At 39.3% G+C, this 27,343-nt stretch overlaps 1 protein-coding gene across 1 annotated transcript in view; it reads right to left on the reverse strand.

The window, feature by feature from the left end:
* The window catches only part of GPC4 (glypican 4), a 123,329-nt gene that overhangs the window by 18,099 nt on the left and 77,887 nt on the right, over positions 1 to 27,343 (reverse strand). Inside the window, exons 2-3 of the mRNA XM_081081369.1 lie at positions 24,726 to 24,884; positions 5,575 to 5,966 (exon numbers count right to left, since the gene is read on the reverse strand). Of these exons, the coding sequence (XP_080937495.1) occupies positions 5,575 to 5,966; positions 24,726 to 24,884 (551 nt within the window). The remainder of the gene's footprint in view (positions 1 to 5,574; positions 5,967 to 24,725; positions 24,885 to 27,343) is intronic.

Below are 27,343 nucleotides of genomic sequence, written 5' to 3' on the forward strand. Positions count from 1 at the left end.
ACAAACAGGAAATATTTCCCAAAATTATGGTAAAAGAAAGAGATAGGGTACCCAAACATGTGGTGAGAAGTGATGAGTTTATTCAACAACTTCCTAACTAGTTTTGAAGTCAATATACACACAAAGGAAGGACGATGAGATGTTCCTATTTCCCTGATAACAGAATGTTAAAGACATAACAAAATATATGGAATAAGCTAGAATTCATTAAATGTTTGTAGATGCATTGTAGTTAAAACCGAAGTTTCATAAATACTTAAAAGTATGTCTTGTTTTGTTTCAAATTATTAGACTCACTTATGACCTAGAAGTCAAAGCATCATGGAATCAGTCCCCTTGTAGAAGACTCTATTTGTTTTGAGAATATATAATCTCAATTTATTCAGTTCTTAACACTTTCCACACTCTTAACATCACCATCTCCATTGCCACCATAGCTAGAGTCCCACCTTCTTCCTGCAATTCCAGTTCTTGAGTTGGATTGAAAAAGAATATTAAGGGTTAAATAAATATTTACACTTTGTTTCTTAAAAGCTTTTTATATTGACCATTTATAGAAGTTGTATTTATAATGATTCAGGGAAGTGACAAAATAAATTGTGTAGTACTTTGTAGGTGTTGGGCATTTTGAATAGACTGAAATGAAGGGGGAGCAATGGAAATTGTTTTCAAGGCAGGACAGTCATTAAGACATCACAATAGAAAGGTACCGATTTCTAATTATAGTCCCTGTAGTTTGGGGTGGGGATGCAGACATAGCCCCATTATGTCAGTGTTAATTGAAACCATGAGAATGCAACTCTCTTTGGCATAGGAGCTATTAATTTTCATGGTACATGTAACCACTTGTGCATTTCGAAAGACCAAAACAGACTTCACCCTTCCAGGCAAAACTGCTACAAGCAGGTAAATAAGAAATGTCACATGAACCATGACAAGTAAAGATGGAATAAGTAATACAAAGATGTGTAGCACCAGACTTTCTTGAAACATCTGTTACTAATTAGGTCTTTTCTGAAGTTTGAATTGTAAAACTCAAATGGAGTAAGCTGAAATTACTGAATATTTTGGGCCCAGAAAAACTGAAGCAAGACAAGTATACTTCAACTAAAAAGTGACTTTCTCTTGAAACAAGTTAGGCTTGCTGATGCTAACAGCCTTTAAATAGCTCAGTGATAATCAAATCATTGCTCAACATATAACCGCAACCTTTTGTTGCAGAAGTAAACTGGAAAAGCAGGACATCCACTAATGAAGAGGTGGTTGGGAACATCTTAAGTACGCAACAACTAGCCTCAAGACCGAGATGCTTTTCATATTTGAAATTAAAGACCTTTTTCTAGATGAAGTAGGTGAGGTGGCTGTCTTTAATTAGGAAATACATTCTCCACTCTGAAAGGTCTTTTTTCAGGCCCAAGGTAATTAATTCTATTGGACAGCAAAAGAAGGAATGTTGTTTATCTCTTAGATTGCTGTAGTGTCACCTGCAAACTACATTTGGGATAGCAGTTGGCAGGAGTGGGAACCCACATGAAAAAATACTGCTTAGGTACCCAAACTGGTTGAAAAGCTTATTTATTGTATTAATCAAATGTAGAGTTTTCAGCATGTTCAATTTTAAATATGTTTTTGACAGCCAAATTATTTATTGTCTTCCAATACCACTGTACCTTAAATAATAATAATAAAAAACACCTCATAGACACAGACAATAGTATAGTGATTACCAGAGGGAAAGGGGTTGGGGGAAGTTGAAGAGGGCAAAGTGGGGACAAATGGTGATGGAAGGAGATTGACTTGGGGTGGTGAACACACAATACAGCATACAGATGATGCATTATAGAACTGTATCCTTGAAACCTATATAATTTTATTAACCAACATCACCCCAATAAATTCAATTAAAAACAACCAGTTTAACTGGTAGGCATACTCCAAAATTTAATAAGAAATATTTCTCAAATGTGAAAATATTCCTATATTCCTTGTATGCTTCCTCTAAACAGAAATATTACATAGATGATAGATTTTTTAACATAATTTATGTTTTAGCACCTTTAAAAGTTGATGTGATTCCTGAGTGTTATTATTACATAATTTTGATAACCTAACCCAACTTCATTGAAGGATTTGGTTTCAAGTTGATCCTTAGGTCTAGAAGAAACTCAGTAGTGAAGCAAAATATTATTTTTTAAAGTTTCCAATTACAACACTTAGTCATAAAACAGTGTTGTCAACTAAACAATTGGCAAGTAATGTTTATTCAAAGTAAATAAGTGCTATCGCTTGTATCCATTGTATTCCCATATAACTATGGAAATATCTTGTAAGCAGATATGGAAGTACAATGAATATGGAATAGAGATAAATTCTTTAAAAATTAGAGTTATATTTAGAAAGTAACTTTCTCAAACAATTTAACAATACAAAGTTACACAGGAAATCTATTTCCTACTTTAAAAATAATCATACCAAAGGACCCTCAGAAATTGATTGTGACTATTTCATTTTGGATCGCATACTCTTTATTGCATAAGCAAGGGTGTCTGCAACTAAATACAAAAGTCAACCTTATTAATTTCCTACAGTTAATTTTGAGAACCATGTGAAGAAGAATACAACACAGGGAAGCTACATCTGCTCACTTCTCCCTGAAGGAGCTAGGATGATGTAGACAATGGCAAGCTTTACACCCCTCAATCTTCTAACATGCACTGAATTCTATCCAAACTGCTTCCTTGTTTCATCAACCACCCTCCACTCCAACTTGGACTTTCTGGAATCTCAGTTCCCTAAGGGGGTTCCAACCTTGCAAAGTGAGACTAAGAACAAGACAGGCTTGAGCCAGCTCCCTGGTCCTTCCTAAGAATCAATTCAAAGGAAGGTGGATGGTTAATGTAAATAAGCCACAAACAACCAAACACTTGCCTTTACTTGTAGGCACACACATGCAAACCACACAGCAGCACCTTTCCACCTATTCAGCTTAGGATGAAATGAAGGAATTTTTGAAGGAGGATAAATGTGTTATATGAACTACACTGGAAATAAGTTTGGTCTGGATTAATTGTGCCTTGTTGGGGGACTCTGACATGAGCATCTCCAAGATTAATAATGGTTGCTGAAATGGGCAGAAGTTCAGGAACCAGATTATTTCTTCAATTATAACAATCATCTCCCCACTTGCTCCCACCCACTCCCATATGCCCCAAAAATGTTTTGCAATTTACAATAAAAATATCAGGGGGAAAAAGACTAACAAAAACATGCTGGAAAGAACTGTTTCCTGACAGTTTCTGGCCCACAGATAAGAGAACAAATAAAACTATAATAAGTGCAACCCATCACCAAATCCTTTTTATCTCCCAATTCCAATATGAAATATCCTATAAGCACCCATCTACACTAATAAAAGAGAAACATGCAAATTGGTGTCATGCCGCTACACCCACCAGCTAATCAGAGTGACTATGCAAATTAACCCAACAAAGGTGGAGGTTAATTTGCATACACAGGCGCAGAGCAAAGACTGAAGGCTCTGGCTGAGTGAAGACTAAAGACTGAAGTCTGAAGAGGCTTGGCTTCTCCAAAGGCCTGGGTCCCGGGTGCCGGAGGAAAACCAGTGCTGGCAGCCAGGGGAAGGAAGGCCTATTGCATGAATCTCTTTGTGCAATGGGCCTCTAGTTTTTTAATAACTCACAATTCTTTTTTTTTTTAAATATATTTTATTGATTTTTTACAGAGAGGAAGGGAGAGAGATAGAGAGTTAGAAACATCGATGAGAGAGAAACATCGATCAGCTGCCTCCTGCACATCTCCCACTGGGGATGTGCCTGCAACCCAGGTACATGCCCTTGACCGAAATCGAACCTGGGACCTTTCAGTCCGCAGGCCAACGCTCTATCCACTGAGCCAAATCGGTTTCGGCAACTCACAATTCTTTAGAATGTCTATCTTCACTTTGGTGAATGTTAGTTTCCTCTCTACCTAGGGTGACCATGAAACCTGGTCTGTCCAAGAAAGTCCTGGATCCTTATTAAAAATTAGTGGCAATGTTGTCTGGGTAGGATTGCTAATAAGACTTCCTGATCCAGACATTAAGTGTCCTAGTTTGGGCAATAAATTACATGATACTGTAACACTAAATGAACTCTCTAATAGGCATTCAGGTTAATATTCTGGTGTTTATACTGCTGTCTAATTTTTATTGACCACTCCTCTAGTCCTCAAAATAACCAAATGACCTAAGTATAAGCTGTTGTCCTTTTGTCTACAGGATTTTTAGAAATGCACTAAAATTTGGCTTTTCCTTTGAGGGCCTAAAGGTACTAGCACTAAGATAAATCTTGCAAAGATAATTTTGGCCCAGTATATTCTATTTCTTCACTGGTACTGAGTGATGAAAGGGTAGAAGTGGAAAGGCCTTCAAAAAGTTTTCAATTTATGCCCTAGTCAGTTTGGCTCAGTGGAAAGAGTGTTGGCCTGGAGACTAAAGGGTCCTGGGTTCAATTCTGGTCAAGGGCACATGCCTGAGTTGGAGGCTCCATCTCCAGTAGGAGTTGTACAGGAAACAGGCAATCAATGATTCTTTCTCATCATTGATGTTTCTATCTCTCTCTCCCTTCCGCTCTGAAATCAGTAAACATATTAAAAAAAAGAAGTTTTCAAATTTCATCTTGGTGGGGTGGTGTGGGGTAGAGTGTGGGGGAGTGAAGGAACCACAGAACCTTTCCCCCCTTCAAACCTTGCTCAAAACCCTACAGCATAAAACCGAGAAAAGCAAAGCTTCTCTGGTGGAGCCAGGAGGTAAGGTCACAGATTTACAGTCTCACCCACTAGAAGACACCCATCTCCCTTGCCTCTCTCCTCAAGGAAGCCCCTGAAGCACCTCCTTAGACCTGGTTCCAAAGAACACAGTCTGAAAAATAAAGGTCTAAGACCAATTCCTTTAATTTACAAATGAAGAAAATGTGGCTCAGTTCATCTTCTTTTGCCCACATATTTCAATTTCATCTCCTCTACTGGTAATTCCATAAACAAAGCTATAAGTCAAGAGTGGGTGGCCCACATTGTCATTGAAAACTGTCTTCTTAAGGTATATACCTTATAACAAAGAAACATACAGCAATGGATGTTAAGTGCTTTTCTAGACTACAACTAGTAGACTCAAACAGAGTCACTCAATACAACCTAACGTGGAGCCCGTTTGTGAATGTTTCTTCCTCTGGAGGGAAAATGGAATAGAAGCTGAAAATGAGTAAGGAGGTATTAAACGATTTTAAATTAAGGTTCCAAAGTGAACATATATTCTACTTCTAAGAATAGCTACCAAAAAAAAAGCTACTGAAAAGAATGATAATGATATATGAAGATGTTCATCATAGTATTGTTTATAACTGTATAAGGCACATGTATAAACACAAAGTGTAGGAGAAAAGAGGCAAAAAGAATTGAAAAGGAAAGAAGAGTTACTGAAGCAATGGAATTCTGCTGATTTCTTTTTCTACCCCTCCTAAAGTTTCTTTTAAAATGAAACCAAACAAAACAAAAACACAGAATGCAAATAGCACTTACCACAGAGACTTTGCTTACTACATCTCTTGCAACTGCTAAGCCTTGAGCAAAAGTACGGGCTGCTACAAATGCACGAGTAATTTGTAGTTTCAATTTCCGAGGGACATCTCCAAAGGGCTTCAGCTGCTCCGTATACTTGCTCACACATTCCAGATACTCATCTGTGAAGTGGTACTGCGAGTTCACCAGGCGGAACATCCGCTCCAAAAGGCGAGCCCAGAAATCATTTAGCATTTCTTCCAGGTTCACATTTCCCACCACATAGTAGCGCTTCAACTCTTTGAAGAGATCTTTAAATAGCTCAGAATTTTGCATGTATAAGTGGCCATATGTCTTCACAAACATGTCATTCAAGGACTTTTCTGCATTTTCAAGTAGTTCTTTAAAGAATTCTAAAAACAAAACAACAAAAAAGAAAAAGTTTTCAGTAATTAAATAACCAAGTCTTTTTTTCAGGTAAATTTGAAATAAAAAAATCATTAAATTTAATTGGAAAACATGCTTGGATATAGGGTAGATTTCTTTTGGTGAATGCGGCATCTCTGATCATTTGTCAATGAAAAGAAATATATATCACAAAATCACACAAAGAGAGGTAGGAAAATGGAATTTTAAACTAACTTATCAGGAGCCAGAATAAAAGAAATATATGTACACACACACACACACACACTCATTCTTCTCTCTTATTCAGTCACAAGATAAAAAACTAGAAAAAAATCAGTACACGAAGTCTATAACATGAAGTGTCCCAGAACTTTATGCTGCAAGAATCTAAACCAATGTTAATAATGCCTCCTAATTGTTATCTGACAATAGGACAGGTGTTTTCAAATGGTGTTCTTTTATTTGAACACATTTTTTTTAGTTCTCTCCTCCTTATATACACATGACAAGTAAGAAAACTGCCTGGGAAATGCTTGAAGCCAAGAAAAATAATGAAACACACCAAGAAGCAAACACATAATTTTTCTGAAAATTAGGTGTCCCCTTGTGTCACTGGTTCAAATTGGGGTATCCAAATTGACCTTGAGTTGCTAAAAATTCATACAGTAACATCATGAGTTTTTTCTTCTGGTGAGGGTAGGGGGAGGGAAAGACAGAGGAAGAGAGTAGAGGGAGGGAAAGACAGAGGGAGAGGGGGAGGGGGAGAGAAAGGGGGAGGGAGATGAAATGCATAACAGATTCAACCAATATAAAGACAATAGGGAAAAATAACTGAAAAAATATATAAGTATACCACATTATTTCAGACTTACATTTTGCCCACCACATACCCACAACATATGTGTTGAAGATTTTAATCTCTTAAGTACAAATTGCAAATTAGTTTCTCCTGAAGCTTTCCTCAGGAAATTCAATGAAGAGGAGCTAACAGTGTATCTGTAACATTAATCATTCTCAAAAAATCTATGCCTGGTATAAAAATAAATACCTCATGATATCGAGTTTTTAAGTAGGAAATGTAATAAATACCAAAGCAAAATATAAGGACCACATCAAATAAGAAACTGCCTCCAAGTGAACATGGAGCAGGAAACAAAATACGATGCCTCCTTCAAAGCCAGAACATTAGGGAGCTTATCAAAATGCAATAGCACTACAAACCATTCTCTGTTCATGGTGGGTGGGCAAACCAGAGGCTGAAAACTTATTACAAATAGTTTCTTAAACCTGGACTGAAAACACTGAAGCCTTTTGGAGGGAATGTGTGTGACTTTCCTCACTATCAAGAGATTCCATTCCTATGCCCCTGTATCATCTCCATGTGGTTCATGAGGCTTGGAGCTAAGTTCATAGTCCTTTGGGCCCACCTTTTCAAACCATGTGTGTTTTGTTTGTCTATTTTTTCTTTCTTTTACCACTTGCCTTTTATTTCCTGGGCTATCTTCAGAGAAAGGGAAATTGATTCCCTCTGAAGATTAAAAACTAGGCAAGTCAACTACTCCATTATCCCCATCACAAGTGTACAGCTTGGCATTTTTACCAATGTTTTCTCCCTGGAAGAAGGACAGAAAGTACAGAAGGAGCTGAAGGAACCACATGAAAAGCATTATTCAAATCAGGTATCTGGAAAGGTCTCTGATTCTCTCCAAAATCCCCAGTGGTTCTCAAGTGTGGTCTAATGATGGGCATGCATCAACATGACAAGGACATGTGTTAGAAATACAAGCTCTTTGGCCTCAGCCTAAACCTACTAGGAATCAGAAACCCTGAGTGTTAGGCCCAGCCACCTGTGACTCTGCTGCACCCTAAAGTTTGAGAACCACTGCTCTAGTCAGTGAGACTTCTCCCATTTTACCTCTCACTTGCAATGACCACCAGCTCAAGCAATGAGCTGAATGTGAAAAATTCAAGTAAGTGTTCATGTTTTAATTAGTGGAAAGTGTCTTTGTAATGAATTGGGTTTTTTAAATTTTTGGTTGCAATCATGAGTGTGATTTCTTCATGATGTTTTGGGGGCAAATTTTCTTGTGTGGAATTGTCTCTCAAGTAAATGTCAAATGCAGGTGGCACGTCTCTGGAATTCAAAGTTGGGGAGTCTCAAGGTGACAAAAGAGACCATAAAAATCATCTGGTCCACTTTCTACCCCTTGCTTGAATCACCAGCATCCTTGTTAAATGGGGCTGATTTTGGGGGGACATAAAAGAAAGCACACTGAATTGTGTTATTACATGCCCAGTATGTTGCACACATAGACAGCTCTCACATAATGGAAAAATAGAGTGTGGTCATTGAGATCAATGTGCAAGTTTTATGTCAACCCAGTGCTATTAATATTTTACAATCTAAACACTAGATTCCAAAGGCAACCATAAGTCCTTCCCTATACAGCTGGTCCCAGACTTACAATGGTTTGACTTACAATTGACATTATGGTGCTGCGAAAGCAATACATATTTAGTAGAAACTGTATACTTCAAATTTTGATCTTTTCCCATGATAGTGATATACAGTACAGTACAATGCTCTCTGGTAATGCTGTATAGTGAGAGCAAAATGATTTTGCCCAACTTTAGGCTAATGTAAGTGTTCTGAGCACATTTGAGGTATGCTAGGCCAGGCCAGGATGTTCAGTAGGTTAAGTGTATTAAAGACATTTTTTACTTAGAAGATCTTCAACTTACAATGGATTTATCAGAATATGTTACTCCACTGTCAGTTGAGGTGCATCATATTGTATTTATATTATATTATATTATATTATATTATATTATATTAATTATATTATAATATTACATTACATTATATTATACAAGGGGCCTAGTGAAAGAAGATTCATGCACTGGGGGTTTAAGGGTGGGGGGTGGGGGGGTCCCTCAGCCCGACCTGCACCCTCTCCAATCTGGGAGTTTCTGTCTGTCTTTGCAATCATATGAGTGAATTGTCTGAGACCCCCTACCCAGTTTGGTTTGTTGCTCACAGCATAATAGAGGCTTTTTTTTTTCTCTGATCCATTGGTGGAGATTTCCTGGAAGTTTTAGGATATCTTCCCTATAATTTTTCCTAGACACTGATTTTACTATGTCTCTCAACTTTGCTTTCCCTCCATCCCCAACCGCAACAGTAACTTGCTCCAGGCTCACTTTGCTCTAGTGTCTAGGAGATCCGTCTGCCATCAGAACTACGATGCCCAGCATTCCTGGTGCTCCCCGCACTCTAGGTTTTCCCTGACTGAGGGAGCCACATCCCACAAAGCTGCTGGCTCTCCTGCTCTGCTCTCTGTCTGGTGACCGAGGGAGCCATGTCCCCCCAAGCTGCCAGCTCTCCCACTCTGCTCTGTATATGCAAATCACCCACCATCTTTATAGAGTTAATTTGCATACTCACTCCTCATTGGCTTGTGGGCATGGCTTGAGCGTAGCAGAGGGACAGTTAATTTGCATGTTTCTCTTTTATTATATAGGATTAATTTTATTATATTATATTATATTAATTATATTATATTAGAGGCTCGGAGCACAAAAATTTGTGCACTCGGGGGGGTCACTCAGCCCGGCCTATGCCCTCTTGCAGTCTGGGACCCCTCAGAGGATGTCCACCTGCTGGCTTAGGCCTGCTCCCTGGGGGAACGGGACCAAACTGGCAGTCAGACATCTCTCTGGCAGCCCGGCAGCCCTTGGGGGATGTCACCTTACCAGCAGGGAGCAGACCTAAGCTGCAGTTGGACATCCTTAGCGCTGCTGAGGAGGCAGGAGAGGCTCCCACCACCATCACTGTACTGGCAGCCATCAGCCTGGCTTGTGGCTGAGCAGAGCTCCACCTGTGGGAGCGACCTGACCACCAGGGGACAGCTCCTGCATTGAGCGTCTGCCCCCTGGTGGTCAGTGAGTGTCATAGTGACCAGTCAGTCCCAGTCATTCTGCTGTTAGGGTCAGTTTGCATATTACCCTTTTATTATATAGGATAGAGGCCTGGTGCATGGGTGGGGGCTGGCTGGTTTGCCCTGAAGGGTGTCCCATTGGGGTGCCTGACCAGCCTGGGTGAGGGGCTAATGGTTGTTTGCAGGCTGGTCAACCCCCCCCCGCAAGTGGGGACCCTCACCCCATGGAGGTTTGGCCAGCCTGGGTGAGGGGCTGATGGCTGTTTTCAGGCTAGGCACACCCACTTTAGTCTGGGGGGGTCCCCACTGGGGTGCCTGGCCAGTCTGGGTGAGGGGTTGAAGGCCATTTCCAGGCTGGCTAAGCCCCCCCTTTCCCCGCCCCGGCAACGGAAGCTCCCAGCCTCTCCTTTTTTTCTTTTTTGTTCTGGGATTTATTTACCTTCTATAATTGAAACTTTGTAGCCTTGAGAGGAGCTCAGAGCCGGCCAGGGCAGGCGGGAGGGAAGCTTGGCTTCCTCCATTGCCAGGGGCAACCAAGCCTCCTGCTCGCTCCAGCTCCGTGGCCACGGCCCGCTGAAAGCATGTATCTGGGGTTTATTTACCTTTTATAATTGAAACTTTATTGCTTTGAGTGGAGCTCAGAGCTGGCTGCAGCAGGCGGGAAGCTTGGCTTCCTCCATCATTGGGGCAGCCAAGCCTCCTGCTTGCTCCAGCTCCATGGCTGCTGGCCGCCATCTTGGTTGGGTTAATTTGCATATAGTCACTGATTGGCTGGTAGGCGTGACTTAAGATGTAGCGAAGGTACAGTCAATTTGCATGTTTGTCTTTATTAGTGTGAATTATATCATAGGCCCAATGCATGAAATTTGTGCACGGGGGAGGGGGGGGGGTCCCCCCCTCAGCCCAGCCTGCACCTGATCACAATCCAGTACCACTGGCTCCTAACTGCTCACATGCCTGCCTGCCTGCCTGATTGCCCCTAACTGCCCCCCCCGCCAGCTGATCACCCCTAACCACCTCTGCCTGCTGACCTGATTGCCCCTAACTGCCCCCCCCCACCAGCCTGATTGCCCCTAACCGCCTCTGCCTGCCAGCCTGATCGCCCCCATCTGCCCCCCCCCACTGGCCTGGTCGCCCCCAACTGCCCCCCTCTGCCGGCCTGGTCACCCCTTACTGCCCCCCTTGCCGGCATGGTTGCCCCACGCAGCCTGCTAGTCAGTCATTTGGTTGTCCCTCACTAACCCCCCTGCCAGCCTGGTCACCCCACACAGCCTGCTGTTCAGTTGTTTGGTCGTCCCTCACTACCCCCCCCTGCTGTCGCCCCACACAGCCTGCTGTTTGGTCATTACTGTGACGGTGTCCCGGACAACTTGCATATTCCTCTATTATTGGTATATAGTATATTATATTAATTATATTATATTATATTATATTATATTATAATTGGTACACATCATTTAGTGTAGAAATGAGATGTTGAGAATTATTTTACTTGTGCTTTCATGACTCATTTAATAATAATTCTGAATACTCACCTAAATTTCTAATGAATGGCACATACAGCCGTACTGGTTTTGAGGGTGGGGCAGAGGGACATGTCAAGCTTAGTGTTAATTTAAAACTTCAATGAAATATCAGAGTTCAAAGTGCTCCAGGTCAAAGAACCAATGAATCAATGAACATTTTATGGAAAAAAATAAAGTATTCTTAGAGTTCTTCATTCAGGTCAAGGGCCTATGAAGTATAAAAGAAATGATCTAATTAAGAGGATTGATTTCAAATTGGCATGCCCTCTGTGGAACACCACCATGGACCTTACTTTGCTTCCCATGACTCAAATTCTGTCTAGAAAGTGTGTGTGTGTGTGTGTGTGTGTGTGTGCGCGTGAGAGAGAGTGAGAGAGATATTAATTTATACTTTAAGAGATTAGCTTGGTGCTACATACATACTAAATTCTAATTCATTTACTCATTCATAAAATTAATTTCCTTTCCTTCACATTTTAAAAGACTCTTTAGTGTGGCCATATATATTACAAATATAAAGATAATTTGAGTGGACTACATATAGAAATTCTGTAAAATTGACCTAAAAAGTTAAAGTCTGATCATCTAATCACTCCACATGGCTTTACAGTGATTAAGTATGTACTGAGTGGCTATTAATGCCTCGAATCAAAGCACACAGTTTTACCATGCATCTTAACCTTCCTTTCTAATCAGAGAGTAATGAAAATTTCTAGAAAGACAAATTTCCTCCATCGAATTCACCTTTACTATACTGCCACTCTCCAGAAATGGCTTTATGAGTACACCCGAAATTTTTAAAGCACCTATAAAATCCTTAATCCTTCACTTCATGGAGTAAGTTTTAAATATTCATCTGTAGCACCTATGGACATCAAGAACAAAAGGCAAAAGACCCAAAGGGCTAAAACTCATTTCACCTTAGACTTATTCTTACTGACCCTGTTAAATTGGACTAGTCTACCTGTGCTTTTTGCCTCAGAGACATTTTAAGGATGGCAGAAATAATTTAAATTCTAAAACCCATACCAATTAGGTACAATATCAACCAAAGCAAAATTTGCTATAAGGAAAATAAAAACTTCTGTATCGGTTCCTCCTAACAAATAAGCAGCTCTGTGATGTTCTTGTATAATTCTTTCACATCCTGCTCCCTCATTTCTTCCTATGACATTTCCTTCTACAATGAGAACTAGAACACAAATTAGACATTCAGGTCATCAATAGCAAATTCACTAATCCTAATCATTGCAATGCTCATCTCCACTCCCCCCCCCCATCCCCCATTCAGAATTCAGGATTAGAGTCAGATCTTAACTGCTAAAGAAAAATTGTGTAGACCTGAAACACCTAGCAATCATCCCTTCATAATCATGCCTGAAGCCAATTATAAGACACATGGTGGCTAAGAGAGAACTCAGCCAGGAGCAGTGTAAAAACCAGAGTTCCACAACGATCAGAAGCTGAGTTAATTGGAAATTAGATCTCCCTTGCAGCAACTGCTTGAATTCATGAAAAATGCTGCTCAGGGAGTCTCTTTTAAGTGATGGTATTGGTGTCTGAAAAGAGAGTCAGAAAGGAGATAGTTTACAAGCATTTGAAATATGGTGTCTGTGGTCAGGGTTTATTTCCCTTTCAATTTTCAGTTTGGAGGCTTAATAATTTATGTTCTAAGGATCAAGCAACTGCTACTTCTAGGGCTCATGAATGAGCACTTAAAGTAGAGATGGAAATAAACACTGTAGCATGATACATATCTAAAGCAGCATTACATAGTAGGAAAAGCATGGGATTTCCCATTTATGAGCCATATGACCTTGGCTGGACAAAAGATTTAATCTCTCTGACTCTGATGCCTCATCCATAAAATGGAGGTGTTACTAACTCAGCTCATATGGATAATGCCTGGCACACAATAGATGCTCAATAAATGGACAGTATTCATAATACATGAGGTGATACTGTCAGCTTTAGAGTTTATATCTACAATCATTTAAAAATCTCTTAAGGGTGATTTTTAATCTTTACTGGTAGAGTCAAATATTATCCATCTGGGGGGAACATAAATTAAGCCAAAACTACTGGAGATCAGTTAAGAAGACCCAAGGCCTTATAAAACTGGGAGCAATTTAGCTAAAGGAAATGCTTAATGGCTCTTGCTTCCAATGCTGTGCAATGTCCCAGACATCTATGAGGGTGGGAGCAAATACTGTGTGAAAAATACAGAATAGAGAAATATCAACCTAGAGAAGAGATTTTACATTATATTAAAAGAGACAATATCAAACACATCACACACACACATATATAGTGTCCCCCAAAATATATATACACTTTAACAGCTGATAGCTCAATTTTGAAAATGAAATGTATTTTAATAAACAATGCCTTATAATTATTCAAACTGTGTATATATTTTTGGAACACTATATATATAATCAGGGCAAAAGATTAGGCAAAAGAATTAGGGAAAGGAAAATTAAGAATTAAACAGCAGGTCAATTTCCAATCCTATTCACATATTTCATTTGCATACTACCTTCTTTGCCAAAGTCAGCTCAATATAAGGGCTGAACTACGGTATTGTAAGTATTTTCCAGCTCTTAAAAGATGATTATGCTTAATGTCAATACTAGTACCAATTTAACATGAGAAAAACTAGAGTGAAAAGGCAAAACTTTTCCATATAAAATTTGTTTATTTAAATATCCTGTCTTTAAAAAAAAAAGAGGAAGAACATCCTGTACTTCTGGAACTTCTATCCCCAGCCACTTGTCTTGCATCAAATAAACATCCAAAATTCTTAAAACAGGTCAAAAGGCCCTCAGTTCTGCTATTAAATGCCATCAGTTACTTGGCTGCAAACAATTGACTGCCCATTGATTAACTAACTAGAATGCATTCTAGAATTAACCTGTGACCTTCAGAGATTGGAAGCTGTTTCTATTCAATCCATTTGCTTGGTGCTATAGATTACCACCTTGCATTTACATTATTAGGAAGGTGTCTTTTACATATAAAGATTAATTTCCTCTTTACTTACTGTAAAGGCTGTATTTTGCAGCCCTGGTGTGGCATGCAAACATTAAGTTACCACATCAACAAAATTCCTGAGAAAAGCAGCCTATTTGTAAATGCTACAAATCATACTTTTTACACTGTTAAGAAAACTCAGAGTTATGCCCATCCATTTTTTTCACCCAAGATCAAGTACTTAATGAAGAACAGGTAACATAAACATCTACAAATGTCTTGCTTTATTGGTAATGTATAAGTTTTTAACACCAACTTTCCTTTATTTGGGCATAATCTCAATCCTCAAAAGTGCCTTGTAGGGTATGGGGTACTAATAGAACATGTAGTTGATTAATGTTCATCAACTGATAGAACATTAATAGATCTTTCCTAGTATGACAGGACAACTGCCAGCAGCAGCACTTAGGGGCTTTTAACATATCATATCATTGGTGGGATTGCCCGTGATCCCACCAATGTAGGAACAGTCCTTACTTCCCAAGAATAATTTTATTAGTTAATGCACTTTGCATGTTAAAACTTTGCATAAGACAATCAATGTCTATCTTTCATGGCTCCTGTCTCTTGCTAACTTGGCTAACAGGTTCAGCTTTCACTGGACTCCATTCCATTTCTACTAAGGGTACTTTCAGTACCAGCTACCCAATTCACTATAGTACACCCATATTCCCTCACATTCATGCCAAGAGAAGGCTGAGGGCATGTTTCAGTAAGCTAGGAGGTTGAAGCAGCCATTGCAAGTGTTTTGTACACTAACCTGTATGTGGATCTATTATAGGGTCTCATATACAAACCTCATAATACAGTCGATCTGCTCATGATCTAATATTAAGAGAAAACCAGGACACAAAATAGCATAATGTTATCATCCCAATTTGTGTGTATGCATGTGTATTATCTACCTGCACAAATAGATGCTGTAAATACAGTGGTAATGAGTTGAGTGTTGGGAACATATCATTGGTGGGGTTGCCTGTGATCCCACCAATGTAGGAACAGTCCTACATTGAGGTAATTTGTTTTCAATATATTTTTCAATTTTGTTCACTCTAATTTTTGAGTAGTATTTTATAGTCAAAAAACATATGTCCTCATGCTTTCAAAAATAACTTTATTTTATCTTTACTCTATTAATTCAACTTAATTGCTGGAGGCTTCGATGCATTTTCCATACTTTTTCCAAATTGTCTACGATGAGCATTGTGATACTTAAGGAAAAAATTCAAACATTTTTTTTAAACCAAAGCAGTTTTTACATTTTATTTTAAAAAATACAATTTTTCCTATTAAGTATTCCTTTCAAATTGTAGCAATTTAAAAAATATGGAAAATAATGAAAAAAATATAAATCACCTCAAATCCTACCATTAAAAAAGAGCAACGATGGTTCATCGAATTTTCTTCCTGTCTTTTTCCTATGAAGATATGTACTGTCACATGGTTCAGATCGTACTGTATTTATACCCTTTTCTCATATAACACTGCATGCTTAGCATTTCTTGTGTGGTTAAAAATTCTTCAGAAACATCATTTTAAACAACTGCATATTATGACACCATAGGGACAGAAAATGTAATCATCATAAGACATATAATAGGCTGATTTCCTATTTTCCTTATTATAAACACTGCTGTGATAAACATCCTTGTACATAAATCTGTATGCAGATCTTTCTTTTCTTGAGATAAATATCTAAAAGTAGAAATTACTAAATGAAAGGGTATGAACATATTCAAAACTTCTGGCACATTGCCAAACTGACCTCCAGAAAAGGTGGGCCCATGTATCCCTCTCCCTATTTGAGTCGCATTTATTACAAGAGTTTCAATTGCTCTGCTAATTCTTTTAAGAGAGAGATGGGCAGGGACAATGAACAAGAAAAGCCTGGCTGGCTTGGGAATCTCTCAGTCAATCAGTTGGAGTCAGTGCTAGATCAAATAAGCCCTTTTCTTTGCCTGGACAGACAGACACATGGAAAAAGGGTGGGCAGAAGTGAACAACAACTGTCTCAACTCCCAGGCTCAAAGTGCAATGAACCAACAAAGTAGATAAAAGCAGTTCATCCAAAGCTCTTCCATTTATTTACTTGCTTCCAAACAGATCAGCTCCTTCTTGCTGATACCATGTCTTTTTAATAAGTCAAAGCTAACAGCAGTGGCCCAAAGTGAAAGTGCACAGGGCTCCCTGGAAGCTGCACAAGCATTTTCAATCCGATGAAATAGCCAATACTAGAGCCACAATTGGTCACACTTCAGATAACAACTCAAAAGGCAGAAAACCTTTGTCAATACAGAAATGTGTGTGTTTTGTCTGAGCTCTTGATTTGATTACAGTAAGCTGGCATCGGCTCATTCTCATCAACTTTCACAGATTATAAAAAGAATTAGCAAAAATACCCAGCAATTTAGTCTCCTTCACATGGAAGGAAAAGAAAATAGAATTGTAAAGGAAAAAGTAGTAGTGCTTCCCAACGAAATCAAAGAACATTAGCATGATCTAGAAAGAACATTGCATTTGCTGGAAGGCCAGAAGGCCTTATGTCTTTTTCTGTACTTTCTTAGCTACTCATCCTGTGAAATGTTGCCTGCTGCACTATAGCAGAAGTTTTTAAAAAGCAACAAATTTTAAAAGGATGTTTTAATGAGTGAAATCTGAGGTGAGGATTAAAAACCAATCCTTTGTATGTGTGCTATACATTTCTATGACACATTTATTTTACAACTTTTTTTTAATGTGAAAATCTCCCAGGAGGTCTTAGTAAGTCAGTATGGACATGCAAAGGACAATGATAAAACCATGTTGCTAAAAAATAGTTAAGTTCAGGGGTCATAAAAATTCCACAAATTTCAGCTTAGCTAATGGCCATAAAACTTAGTTGGATATATTTGTCTTTTAATGTGAGTGGCCAGCTCACTCCCAGTGATGTCATTACTTTCATGGGCATGTGAATTCTAATGCCTTCCACTCACTGAGCCTCCACACTGGTTTTCCTGGTGGCCTAATGAAGTAATGCCCATTATGAACTATGGAAAAATTTTAGTCAGTGATTAAAACACAGATTTGGCTAAATCTGAAGAGTGCTTCATGTTCTGCCTTTGTGAAATGAGAGAAAACAAGGGGGCTTTAAGGAAAGGGTGGCCACTCTGATTTACACTTGGCTCATGCAGATAGATGGAACAGACAATTATTTCTTTTATGTGCATTGTAAGCTAATTCAGAAAATTTCTACTATTATGCAAGTTAACAAGCTTCAGGCTCCCAGGAGGGTTTTCAAAGACCTGGTGAAAGTAGCGGAGAGTTCAGAAATGATAGGAGGAAAATAGAGAGTACCATGCAGACGGCTAATTAACATCTTGCAAGACCTTTCACTAAAGCAGCTGGTGTAGTCACATGTTCAGAAGATTCACAGAATTTTTAGAATTGAAAGGGTCTTAAGAGAGCATCTAGCTCAACCCCCTCATTTTATGGATGGGAAAACTGAGACCAGTTAATTGCCTCAGGTCACAGTGGGTTCACAGCAGAACCAGGCTGACAATTCAGTGTGCTCTGCCTCCAGACCAAAGTGACTACATTTGGCTTCTAAAATGACAAAGTTTTCCCAATGGACTAGCACCTGACAGTTTCCTTAACATTTATTTTAAGATGCAAAATATCTAGTAAACAATTTGATTGGGGAGTTGTTAAGCAATAATATATCTTTGTAGTTGTTATATAATTATGCCTCTTTTAAAAACAAGTCTCTCACAAAATGCGACATTTTGGGGTGGGTCTTACATTGTAGTCCCAAAACATGGATTATGCCCCACTTCTATTATTTCTATTCCCTTTGCCAAGCAATTCTTTCAAAGACCCCTGAACTGAGTATCTGATTAGCATATTCATGAGACAACTGATTCAGCTATGTTAATTAGCAGTTCTACTTTAAAAAATAAATTTAAAAATCCCAGCGCTAGCCAAAAGGGGGAGCAGCTAGCTCTGTCACCACCATTTTTAGGCTCTATGGATGGTAGTCTAAGATGGTAGATTTCTGGTATTGAACATCTAAGTCAAAATGTGAGTTAAAAGATTACTGTGTATGAAAGAGGTGAATCTTTAAACTCAGAGGTACAGGTTTAAAATATGGGAAACCTGAGAATTTTGTTGCTGCCTAAAGAAGTATTCTTCTGTACTTCACTCAGGTCTGAAAATGCATGTGTAGGGGGGCATGCACATGTGCACATACACAATTTATAACTTAAAAACTAATTTATAGAATTATAGTCTCTTTAGGTATGCAAACAATAGAAACTTAAATGTGTAGAACAAAAACAGTGACCTTAGAGATAAGGGATATGAGATAGCTGGTTCCAAAATGCCACAGCTGACTGGAGCTCATGGAGGCAGAATAATGTAAAACTGGAAAAATGGGATAATTTCTGATTAAAGAAAGTTAATTCACTAAAAGCCTCCAAGCCTTATTTTATTGAAGAGTTTATAAAAATTAATTGTTCCTGCCTTAGAAAAAGTGGTACCTCATAAACATGGCTAGAGTTTTGATGATAGAGGAAGCTGCATGGGCTCAGGGTCAACACTTTGGATTTATACTGTAATCTTGGAGATAGCAATACATGCCCTTTTGAAGTTGCTTGACCCTACAGGTTTCCATGTATCCTTTTGCTATTTTCTCATTACTTATCTTCAGGTTTCTTTGTGGTGCCTCACTGCCCACATCCTGGTTCTCCAGCTGCCATCTTGTTACTCTGACCTACTTCCTCTTTTCATTCACAGCAATAACCCAGGGTTTGGCTTTTATAAAGGCTTGGACAATTCTTCAACCAAAGCACCCTATCCTTGAATTTTTGAAAGTGAAGACATCCCCTATACAATTTTACTCAACATCTTTAGGCCTTGAGGATTAAAAGTCAACCAATCAATAAATGCAAAACCTACTTTAGGATTATGATTTGTTGGATACCAGTCAGCTGAGGTTTTACTGTAAAAGTATTTAATTGTCTTAGAAAACCTAACTTGGAAGAATTATACAACATATCCCAGTTCTGTTCTGATCTTTAGAACAAACACATTTCAGCAACTACTTCAAAAAAATAATCTATGCTTACTATCTTTATTCTCAATGCTATGTTTTAAATTAAAGTCTGAAGAAACACACTGGCATTTCATAATCATTTTTGTGACCAGTTTGGAAACTGATAAAAAGTGTTAACACATTTATTGAATGTGAAGCCTGAAAGGAAAGGGCAAGAGAAACTGTTTTTTGTCCTTTTTTCAAAAACATATGTTAACACTTACTGGATGGCTTTTTAAAAACTACACATTGAAATCATACAAGTAATGCTATAAAACCATGGGGAGCGAGTAGGGGAAAGAAAGCTAAACCAGCAGGCTTATAGACAAGAGAGATCACTGTGAGCGCCACACTAATGTCTAATAAGAAATGGAGTAACTTGGAGGTGGTGGCCTTGGAACCTGAAAATAGCTTTATCTGCACCCCATCACACTACCAATAGGCTAGCCACTTCTAAAGAGCAGGATTTTTTCCTTCTAAATTCCATCTTAATTTCTAATTTCCTTCTTAATCACCCAAGTAGTAATTTTTAATAATCAGCATCTCAAGTTTTCTAAGATGACCATCTGATTATCTTTCTAAGTTTTATCCTCAAGTAAAAGAAAATGCTTTGGTTACTGTCTTTGAATGAGAAATGTCATAGTTAAGAGAATACCATTCTTTTTAATAATCATACTAGTAATTTAGTGACCAAGAGAGACAGAGGGAGTCTAATAATGTCTTTTGCCAATAACTTTGATCTTCTTGTGATGCTAACATATTGTTAAATATACCTTACAGTCCTGTGTGTTGAGAGGTATGGAAAAATTATTTCCATCTATCCTGGGAAAGGAGAAGATAAAATTAAGATTAAACATAACTTTGCATACAATCTGCATACAAAGTATTAGAAAAAAATGGGTACAATATATGGTATGCTACATAGAAAAAAATTAGTTCAACTACATTACAACTAAAATATGCTTTCATGGTCTAGCCTGGGAACCAAACTAACACTTATTAAATTGGTTATAAGTTTCAAATAACAAATCTGAAAACCAATATTTGAAATATAACCTGTTCTTTAACTAAGGACTGCCTTCTATATCAAATCTAATTTAGTCCAGCTTCTCACCATGGTAACGAGCCCTTTGCAGAAATACTCAAAGACATTTCACATCTTAAAAATTTGCCTTGTACTTCTTCACCACACATAATGTCAAGAAAAGCATGCATCAAAGGTACTATGTAATTAGAATGGCCTTTAAAATGAGCACAAAGAAAATCACTCCTATTAAAATTAAATCTACTTCATCATAACAATCTTCACACTGAGTGAACAGCGCCAAAGAAAAGGATCCTGAGGTGTTTTGGACCCCATATTCTGGTTTTTAAAATCCTTTATATGTAACATTGCTTCAGATATGATTGAAGTGCTTCTCGATTGGCTCATATTGACTATTTCTTCACCATTAAATAAAGTGTACACGTGAGAATCCATGTTTGGCAGAGAGGATTGAAACGGGTTTGGTTGTGGCTTTACATGGATAGACTAAGCCAGAGCACCGCTAAAATGAGGCCAGGGAAGGAGATCAGCTTAATGAAGACTATAGTATGCTTGCTACCGCTGGGCTACTGCTGCATGGAAACTCAAGAACTGAGTGTTGATCCTCTCTGTGTTCTACAGAGTTTCTACGAATTTTAGTTATCTTTGGGGAACCATTTTGAAATTTAATTTGAAGTCCAGCATCTGTATAGATGCCTGCTTTTTATTAGGAAAAAAATTTTTTAAGTGATGTGCGTCAACAACACTATTCTGTGTTCACCCGAGAAAAGAAATAAAAGCATTTAAATTAAACTACTTTAATCTATTTTTGGCTCCCTGTGACCATATTTCCATAATGCCTACCATACAGATTTTAGTGCATCCAGAAGGATTTTAGCAATAAAGCTATAGGGCTAACTTGCCCTTAGGATCCAACAAGAAGGAACATCTTGAGAGAAAACTTGAACACTGAGAGAACAGAAGAGCTCTGAAAAAAGCAATTGTACAAACTTGAATATCACCTCTTAAATGTGACTTGAATAAAAAGTGTAAAAAGAGGAGGAACCAAGATGGTGGCAAAGGTACACACCTGTACTTGCTGCCTCGCACAACCACATCAAAATTACAACTAAAAGACAAAATGGATATCAACCACAGGAAGGCTGGCTGAGTGGAAATTCTACAACTAGAATGAAACAGAAAAGTGCATTGAGACGGGTAGGAGGTGCAGAGGTGCACAAGTGCGGAGGTATGGAAGTGCGCGCGGAAATGGACTGGCAAATGGTTGTGCTGTTGTCTTTTTCAATCAGGAGGGAGATACAAGTTCCCAAGTGCTCTGAACTCCAGTTCTGGGCAAGACTCTGGGGATCCCGACTCATACGGGGAGAAACTGGACTGTCTGGCATCAGGACAGGAACACGAGGGCGGCTTTTTTGCAGAGGTGTTCGCAGCAATCAATGTTTCTGCATGGGGGCACAGGACGCAGAGACCCGGGGATCTCTCTGGGGCAGGGCTGACTGGCAGCCATTGCTGTTTTCTCTGCCCTGATGATTCCCAGAGACACCGCCCGACCCAATTTACAACCCCACCCAAGCTGTGGGCAGAGGCTATTGCATATGAATGGCTTGTTCTTTTGCAACCTAAAACCTAACAAACTGCTGCTGGGTAAAAGAGCTCCAAAGCTTCCAAAAGAAGGCCTAAGGCTCAACAGTAACCTGCACTGCATCACAGCTGGGCCTCATGTGGTCACTTACAAACCCCAAACAAAGAGGAGGAATCTGAAGATCTCTCTGTAGCTCCTGCTAGGTGGCCTCAGGCAGTGGCTAACTTTGCACCCAGTGGTCAATGTGAGACCATAATAAATTACAACTCTTCAAATCCATAAGTGATACACTCAAAGGGCAGATTCAGTGAACACCAAAGCCCCACTGAAACAAGTCCTGCCCCACAAGTGTGTCTCCAGCATAGCAGTTCTCCCATTGTAGACACAGCTGGTCCTCACAGCCAATTGGCCTGGTGGTCAATTCCTCCCAGTGATACCAACAGCAATCAAGGTTCTACAACAAGACTGTGCACACAGCCCACAAAGGGGTGCACCAAGAGTGTCCACCTCAGGTAATTAGGGAGGCTGAGCCACTGGGCCCTATAGGACACCTCACACACAAAGCCACTCTATCAACAAAGGGAAGCAGCCAAAATGCGGAGACAAAGAAACATGTCACAAACGAAAGAAATGGAGGAAAGCAAACTAATGGAGGACATAGAGTTCAAAACCACGGTTATAAGGTTACTCAAGAATATTCTAGAAACCTCCGAGAAATTTAGTGAGACCCTCAAGGATATGAAAAAGGACCAATTAGAAACTAAGCAGCCGAAACCGGTTTGGCTCGGTGGATAGAGTGTCGGCCTGCGGACTGAAAGGTCCCAGGTTCGATTCCAGTCAAGGGCATGTACCTGGGTTGCGGGCACGTCCCCAGTGGGAGATGTGCAGGAGGCAGCTGATCGATGTTTCTCTCTCTTCGATGTTTCTAACTCTCTCTCTCCCTTCCTCTCTGTAAAAAATCAATAAAATATATTAAAAAAAAAAAAAAGATTGCCGAAACCGGTTTGGCTCAGTGGATAGAGCGTCGGCCTGCGGACTGGAAGGTCCCAGGTTCGATTCCGGTCAAGGGCATGTGCCTGGGTTGCGGGTACATCCCCGGTGGGGGATGTGCAGGAGGCGACTGATCGATGTTTCTCTCTCATCGATGTTTCTGATTCTCTATCTCTCTCCCTTCCTCTCTGTAAAAAATCAATAAAAAATATTTAAAAAGAAAAAAGAAATTAAGCATACACTGACTGAATTAAAGAATAATATACAGAAATCCAAGAGCAGACTAGAGGATCCCAAGAATCAAGTCAAAGATTTGAAATATGGAAAAGCAAAAAACACCCAACCAGAAAAGAAAAAAGAATCCAAAAATATGAAGGTAGTGTAAGGAGCCTATGGGACAACTTCAAGCATAGCAACATCCAAATTATGGGGTCCCAGAAGAAGAGAAAAAGCAAGATATTGAAAACCTATTTGAAGAAATAATGATAGAAAACTTCCCCTACCTGGTGAAAGAAATAGACTTACCAAGTCCAGGAAGCACAGAGAACCCCAAACAAGAGGAATCCAAAGAGGACCACACCAAGACACATCATAATTAAAACACCAAGGGAAAAAGACAAAGAGAGAATCTTAAAAGCAGCAAGAGAAAAGTCAGTTACCTACAAGGGAGTACCCATATGACTGTCAGCTGATTTCTCAACAGAAACTATGCAGGCCAGAGGAGAATGGCAAGAAATATTCAAAGTGATGAATAGCAAAGACCTACAACCAAGACTACTTTATCCAGCAAAGCTATCATTCAGAATTGAAGGTCAGATAAAGAACTTCACAGATAAGGAAAAGCTAAAGGAGTTCATCACCACCAAACCAGTATTATATGAAATGCTGAAAGGTATCCTTTAAGAAGAGGAAGAAGAAAAAGGTAAAGATAAAAATTATGAACAACAAAGTGAAAACAAATACATATCTATCAACAAGCGAATCTAGCCCTAACCGGTTTGGCTCAGTGGATAGTGTCGGCCTGCAGACTGAATGGTCCCAGGTTCGATTCCGGTCAAGGGCATGTACCTTGGTTGAGGGCACATCCCCAGTAGGGGGTGTGCAGTAGGCAGATGATCGATGTTTCTCTCACATTGATGTTTCTAACTCTCTATCCCTCTCCCTTCCTCTCTGTAAAAAATCAATAAAATATATTTTAAAAAATAAAATAAACTTTAAAAAAGCAAACAAAAAAACACACAAGTGAATCTAAAAATCAAGTAAATAAAAAATCTGATGAACAGAATAAACTGGTGAATATAACAGAATCAGGGGCATAGAAAGGCCTGACAATTCTCAGGGGGAAGGGGGTTTGGGGGGTGCAGGAAGAGTCTGGACAAAAATTGTACACCTATGGATGAGGACAGTGGGGGGGGTGAGGGCATGGGGTGGGGTAGGAACCAGGTGGAAGGGAGCTATGGGGGGAAAAAGAGGAACAACTGTAATAATCTGAATAATAAAGATTTATTTTTAAAAACGTGTAAAAGAAATTGAGGAACAAAGCAAATGTGAATGCTCACTGGACCAAAGTTCCAATACATACCATCAAACTTCTTATAACGGGAAGCAAAGACGGATTGCAAATGATTGCACTGTTCGGTGACCACACTTTTGAACTCATCTTTACTTTGCAGGCTGTACTTCTCCTCCATCTCTTGAGAGCAGCAGGTATAACCCTGGGGACAGATCTTCAAATGATCACCTGAAAGATAAAGTGTAGGACACTTAATTTCCATCATGGTTCATCAGGTTCAAGAGGGAAGAATTTGATTTAGGTATACAAATTCTGCTTCATTTTCATCTGTGAGGATGCTGCTAAGGCCTAGGCATCTTATGTATGGAGGCTTTCATTAAAACAAAAATATTCAGCCTGGCCAGTGTGGCTCAGTGGTTGAGCATCAACCTATGAACCAGGAGGTCACAATTCAATTCCTGGGTTGTGAGCTCAATCCCCAGTAGGAGGCGTGCAGAAGGCAGCCAATCAATTATTCTCTCTATATATTGATGTTTATCTCTCTCTCCTTCTCCCTCCCTCTTTGAAATCAATAAAAATATATTTTAAAAAGAGCAAAAATATTTATTACCTTCTTGGAAAAATAAAATAAAGCCACCTCCAAAAGACAAAAGAGCTTTCCAATCAGGAAGTGTGCTACATCACAGGAACACTAGTGTGGCCAGTAAACAGAGTATTATTCAGTATCAACCCATTTCTCTTTTATAATTCTTTATGATTCTATGTCTCAAATCACACAAATGAGACATAGTTTTTCTAGCTTTGGGAGTTTACACTCCAAGAGAGGGCACCATTAATGAAGAAGTATTTATAAAATGTGACAACAACCAAAAACTGAATGAATATATGAGAAATAGTTATACTTGGAGGAAGCATTGGATAAGTGCATTTCAAGAAGTTATCAGTCAAGCAGAAACAAAGGGAATTCACGCTGGATAATTTGAGTCTATGATAAGTCAAAGGATGATATAAAATGATCTTTAATTTTAAGATTTTTCTCATCCAGCAACTTCTGAGCAGATGTTAAATATTGTATTGACCTTATGATTCTGTGTGGCCACTCATTCCAGTACAGACTAATGGTTTCCAATAAATAATCTTTATGTAGTGAAGGAATCCTGAGGGTCTAGAGAAATGTCAAAGTCGCATCACTCTACAGCAGCTTAACTCACAAATTATATCCCCTTCCCCTAATCCAACTGCATTTTGCTTGTGGTTTAGCCATAAGGGGCTGGAGGATTGTGGGTGTTTTTTTAAATAGATCCCAGAGTTCACCCACACATTACTCCTCCTATCACAGGACCAAAATTGTGCTTTAAAGAAGCCATACTCTCCTTCATAATGACCAAGAGATGCAGTGCCACTGGAAAATAAATCCACTAGGTACTTTATTCACTGAAAGGGCGAGGGCTATGCCCTCTATCTTGCCCTGGATCCTCCATGTTGGGGCAGAGGCAGAGGAGTGCCTTCTTCCCGGAGGTCCAGGCCCCTGCTGGCCACGCCCGGGAACAAGACCCAACTTGGCGCCTGGCCAATTGGAGGGCCTACAGTCAGCTCACCTCCCCTCACTATTAAAGCCCTGATTTTCTCCTGAGTAGCACTCGGTTTCCGGTCGCTGCGTCGACTGGAGGTCCAGGTCGGGTTAGCTAACTCAATAAAGGACCTTCTGCTTTTGCATCAGACTGGCTCCCTGGCGTGGTTTCTTGGGGATCTTGAATTCTGGGCATAACACACTCCAATATTAATTGGTGTGGTATAGATACCATAGTACAAATGTTTACAAGGATTCACTTTCACTGTTCTTTCTGCTATTGCTGTCCATGTTCCACGTAAGACATGGGATCTGAAAAAAATCAAGATCTCAAGAACTCAAGAATGAGTACATTGAAGACACTTGAGCCTGCCAATGGTAAGCATGTACAATAAATAAAGGGATGAAGAATAAAGAACAAATATTTCTAACAACACTAATAACCATAGGAATTGAGCATGAGCTGGCCTTTGCTATTTATTGGCTATGTGTGCTTAGAGCAGTGGTTCTCAACCTTGGCTGCACATTAGAATCACCTGGGAATCTTTTTAAAATCCTGATTTCTGGGCCTCATCCTCTGGAAATTCTGTTTCTTTGTTATGGGTTGAGGCCACAACGTTAGTAACAAAGAAAACGGAATTTCTGGAGGATGAGGCCCAGAAATCAGGATTTTAAAAAGATTCCCAAGTGATTCTACTTTGCAGCCAAGGTTGAGAACCACTGGCTTAGAGGAAATAAGTCTTCACGTAAGATAGATACCAAAGTGGCTCAGGGTTGGAGGTAGGGTGGGGGGGGGGGTGTGTGAAACTACTTTGCATACAATTGAGCTGGCAACTTATTTGACTAATACTAGGATTATCAACTGCACATATACAAGCATTATATAATTGTATATACTCCTGATCATTCTTCCTTCCTGGCAATTAAAAAGTGTGGAGAGTCTTACTGCCAGACAATACGGGTATGCAACATTAAAGGACTATTTAAGGAAGAGGGTAAGGGAAACAATCTTCAAATAACTTCTTCATCCAGAACTGCTGGAAGTCTTTTTAGCATTTTAGAAAGCCTTGGTCCACAGATAATTCAAACAAGAAAGGAGGGAGGGTAGATTTTGTAG

This window comes from Myotis nattereri, assembly GCF_964212035.1.
Source record: "Myotis nattereri genome assembly, chromosome: X".
Lineage (NCBI taxonomy): Eukaryota > Metazoa > Chordata > Mammalia > Chiroptera > Vespertilionidae > Myotis > Myotis nattereri.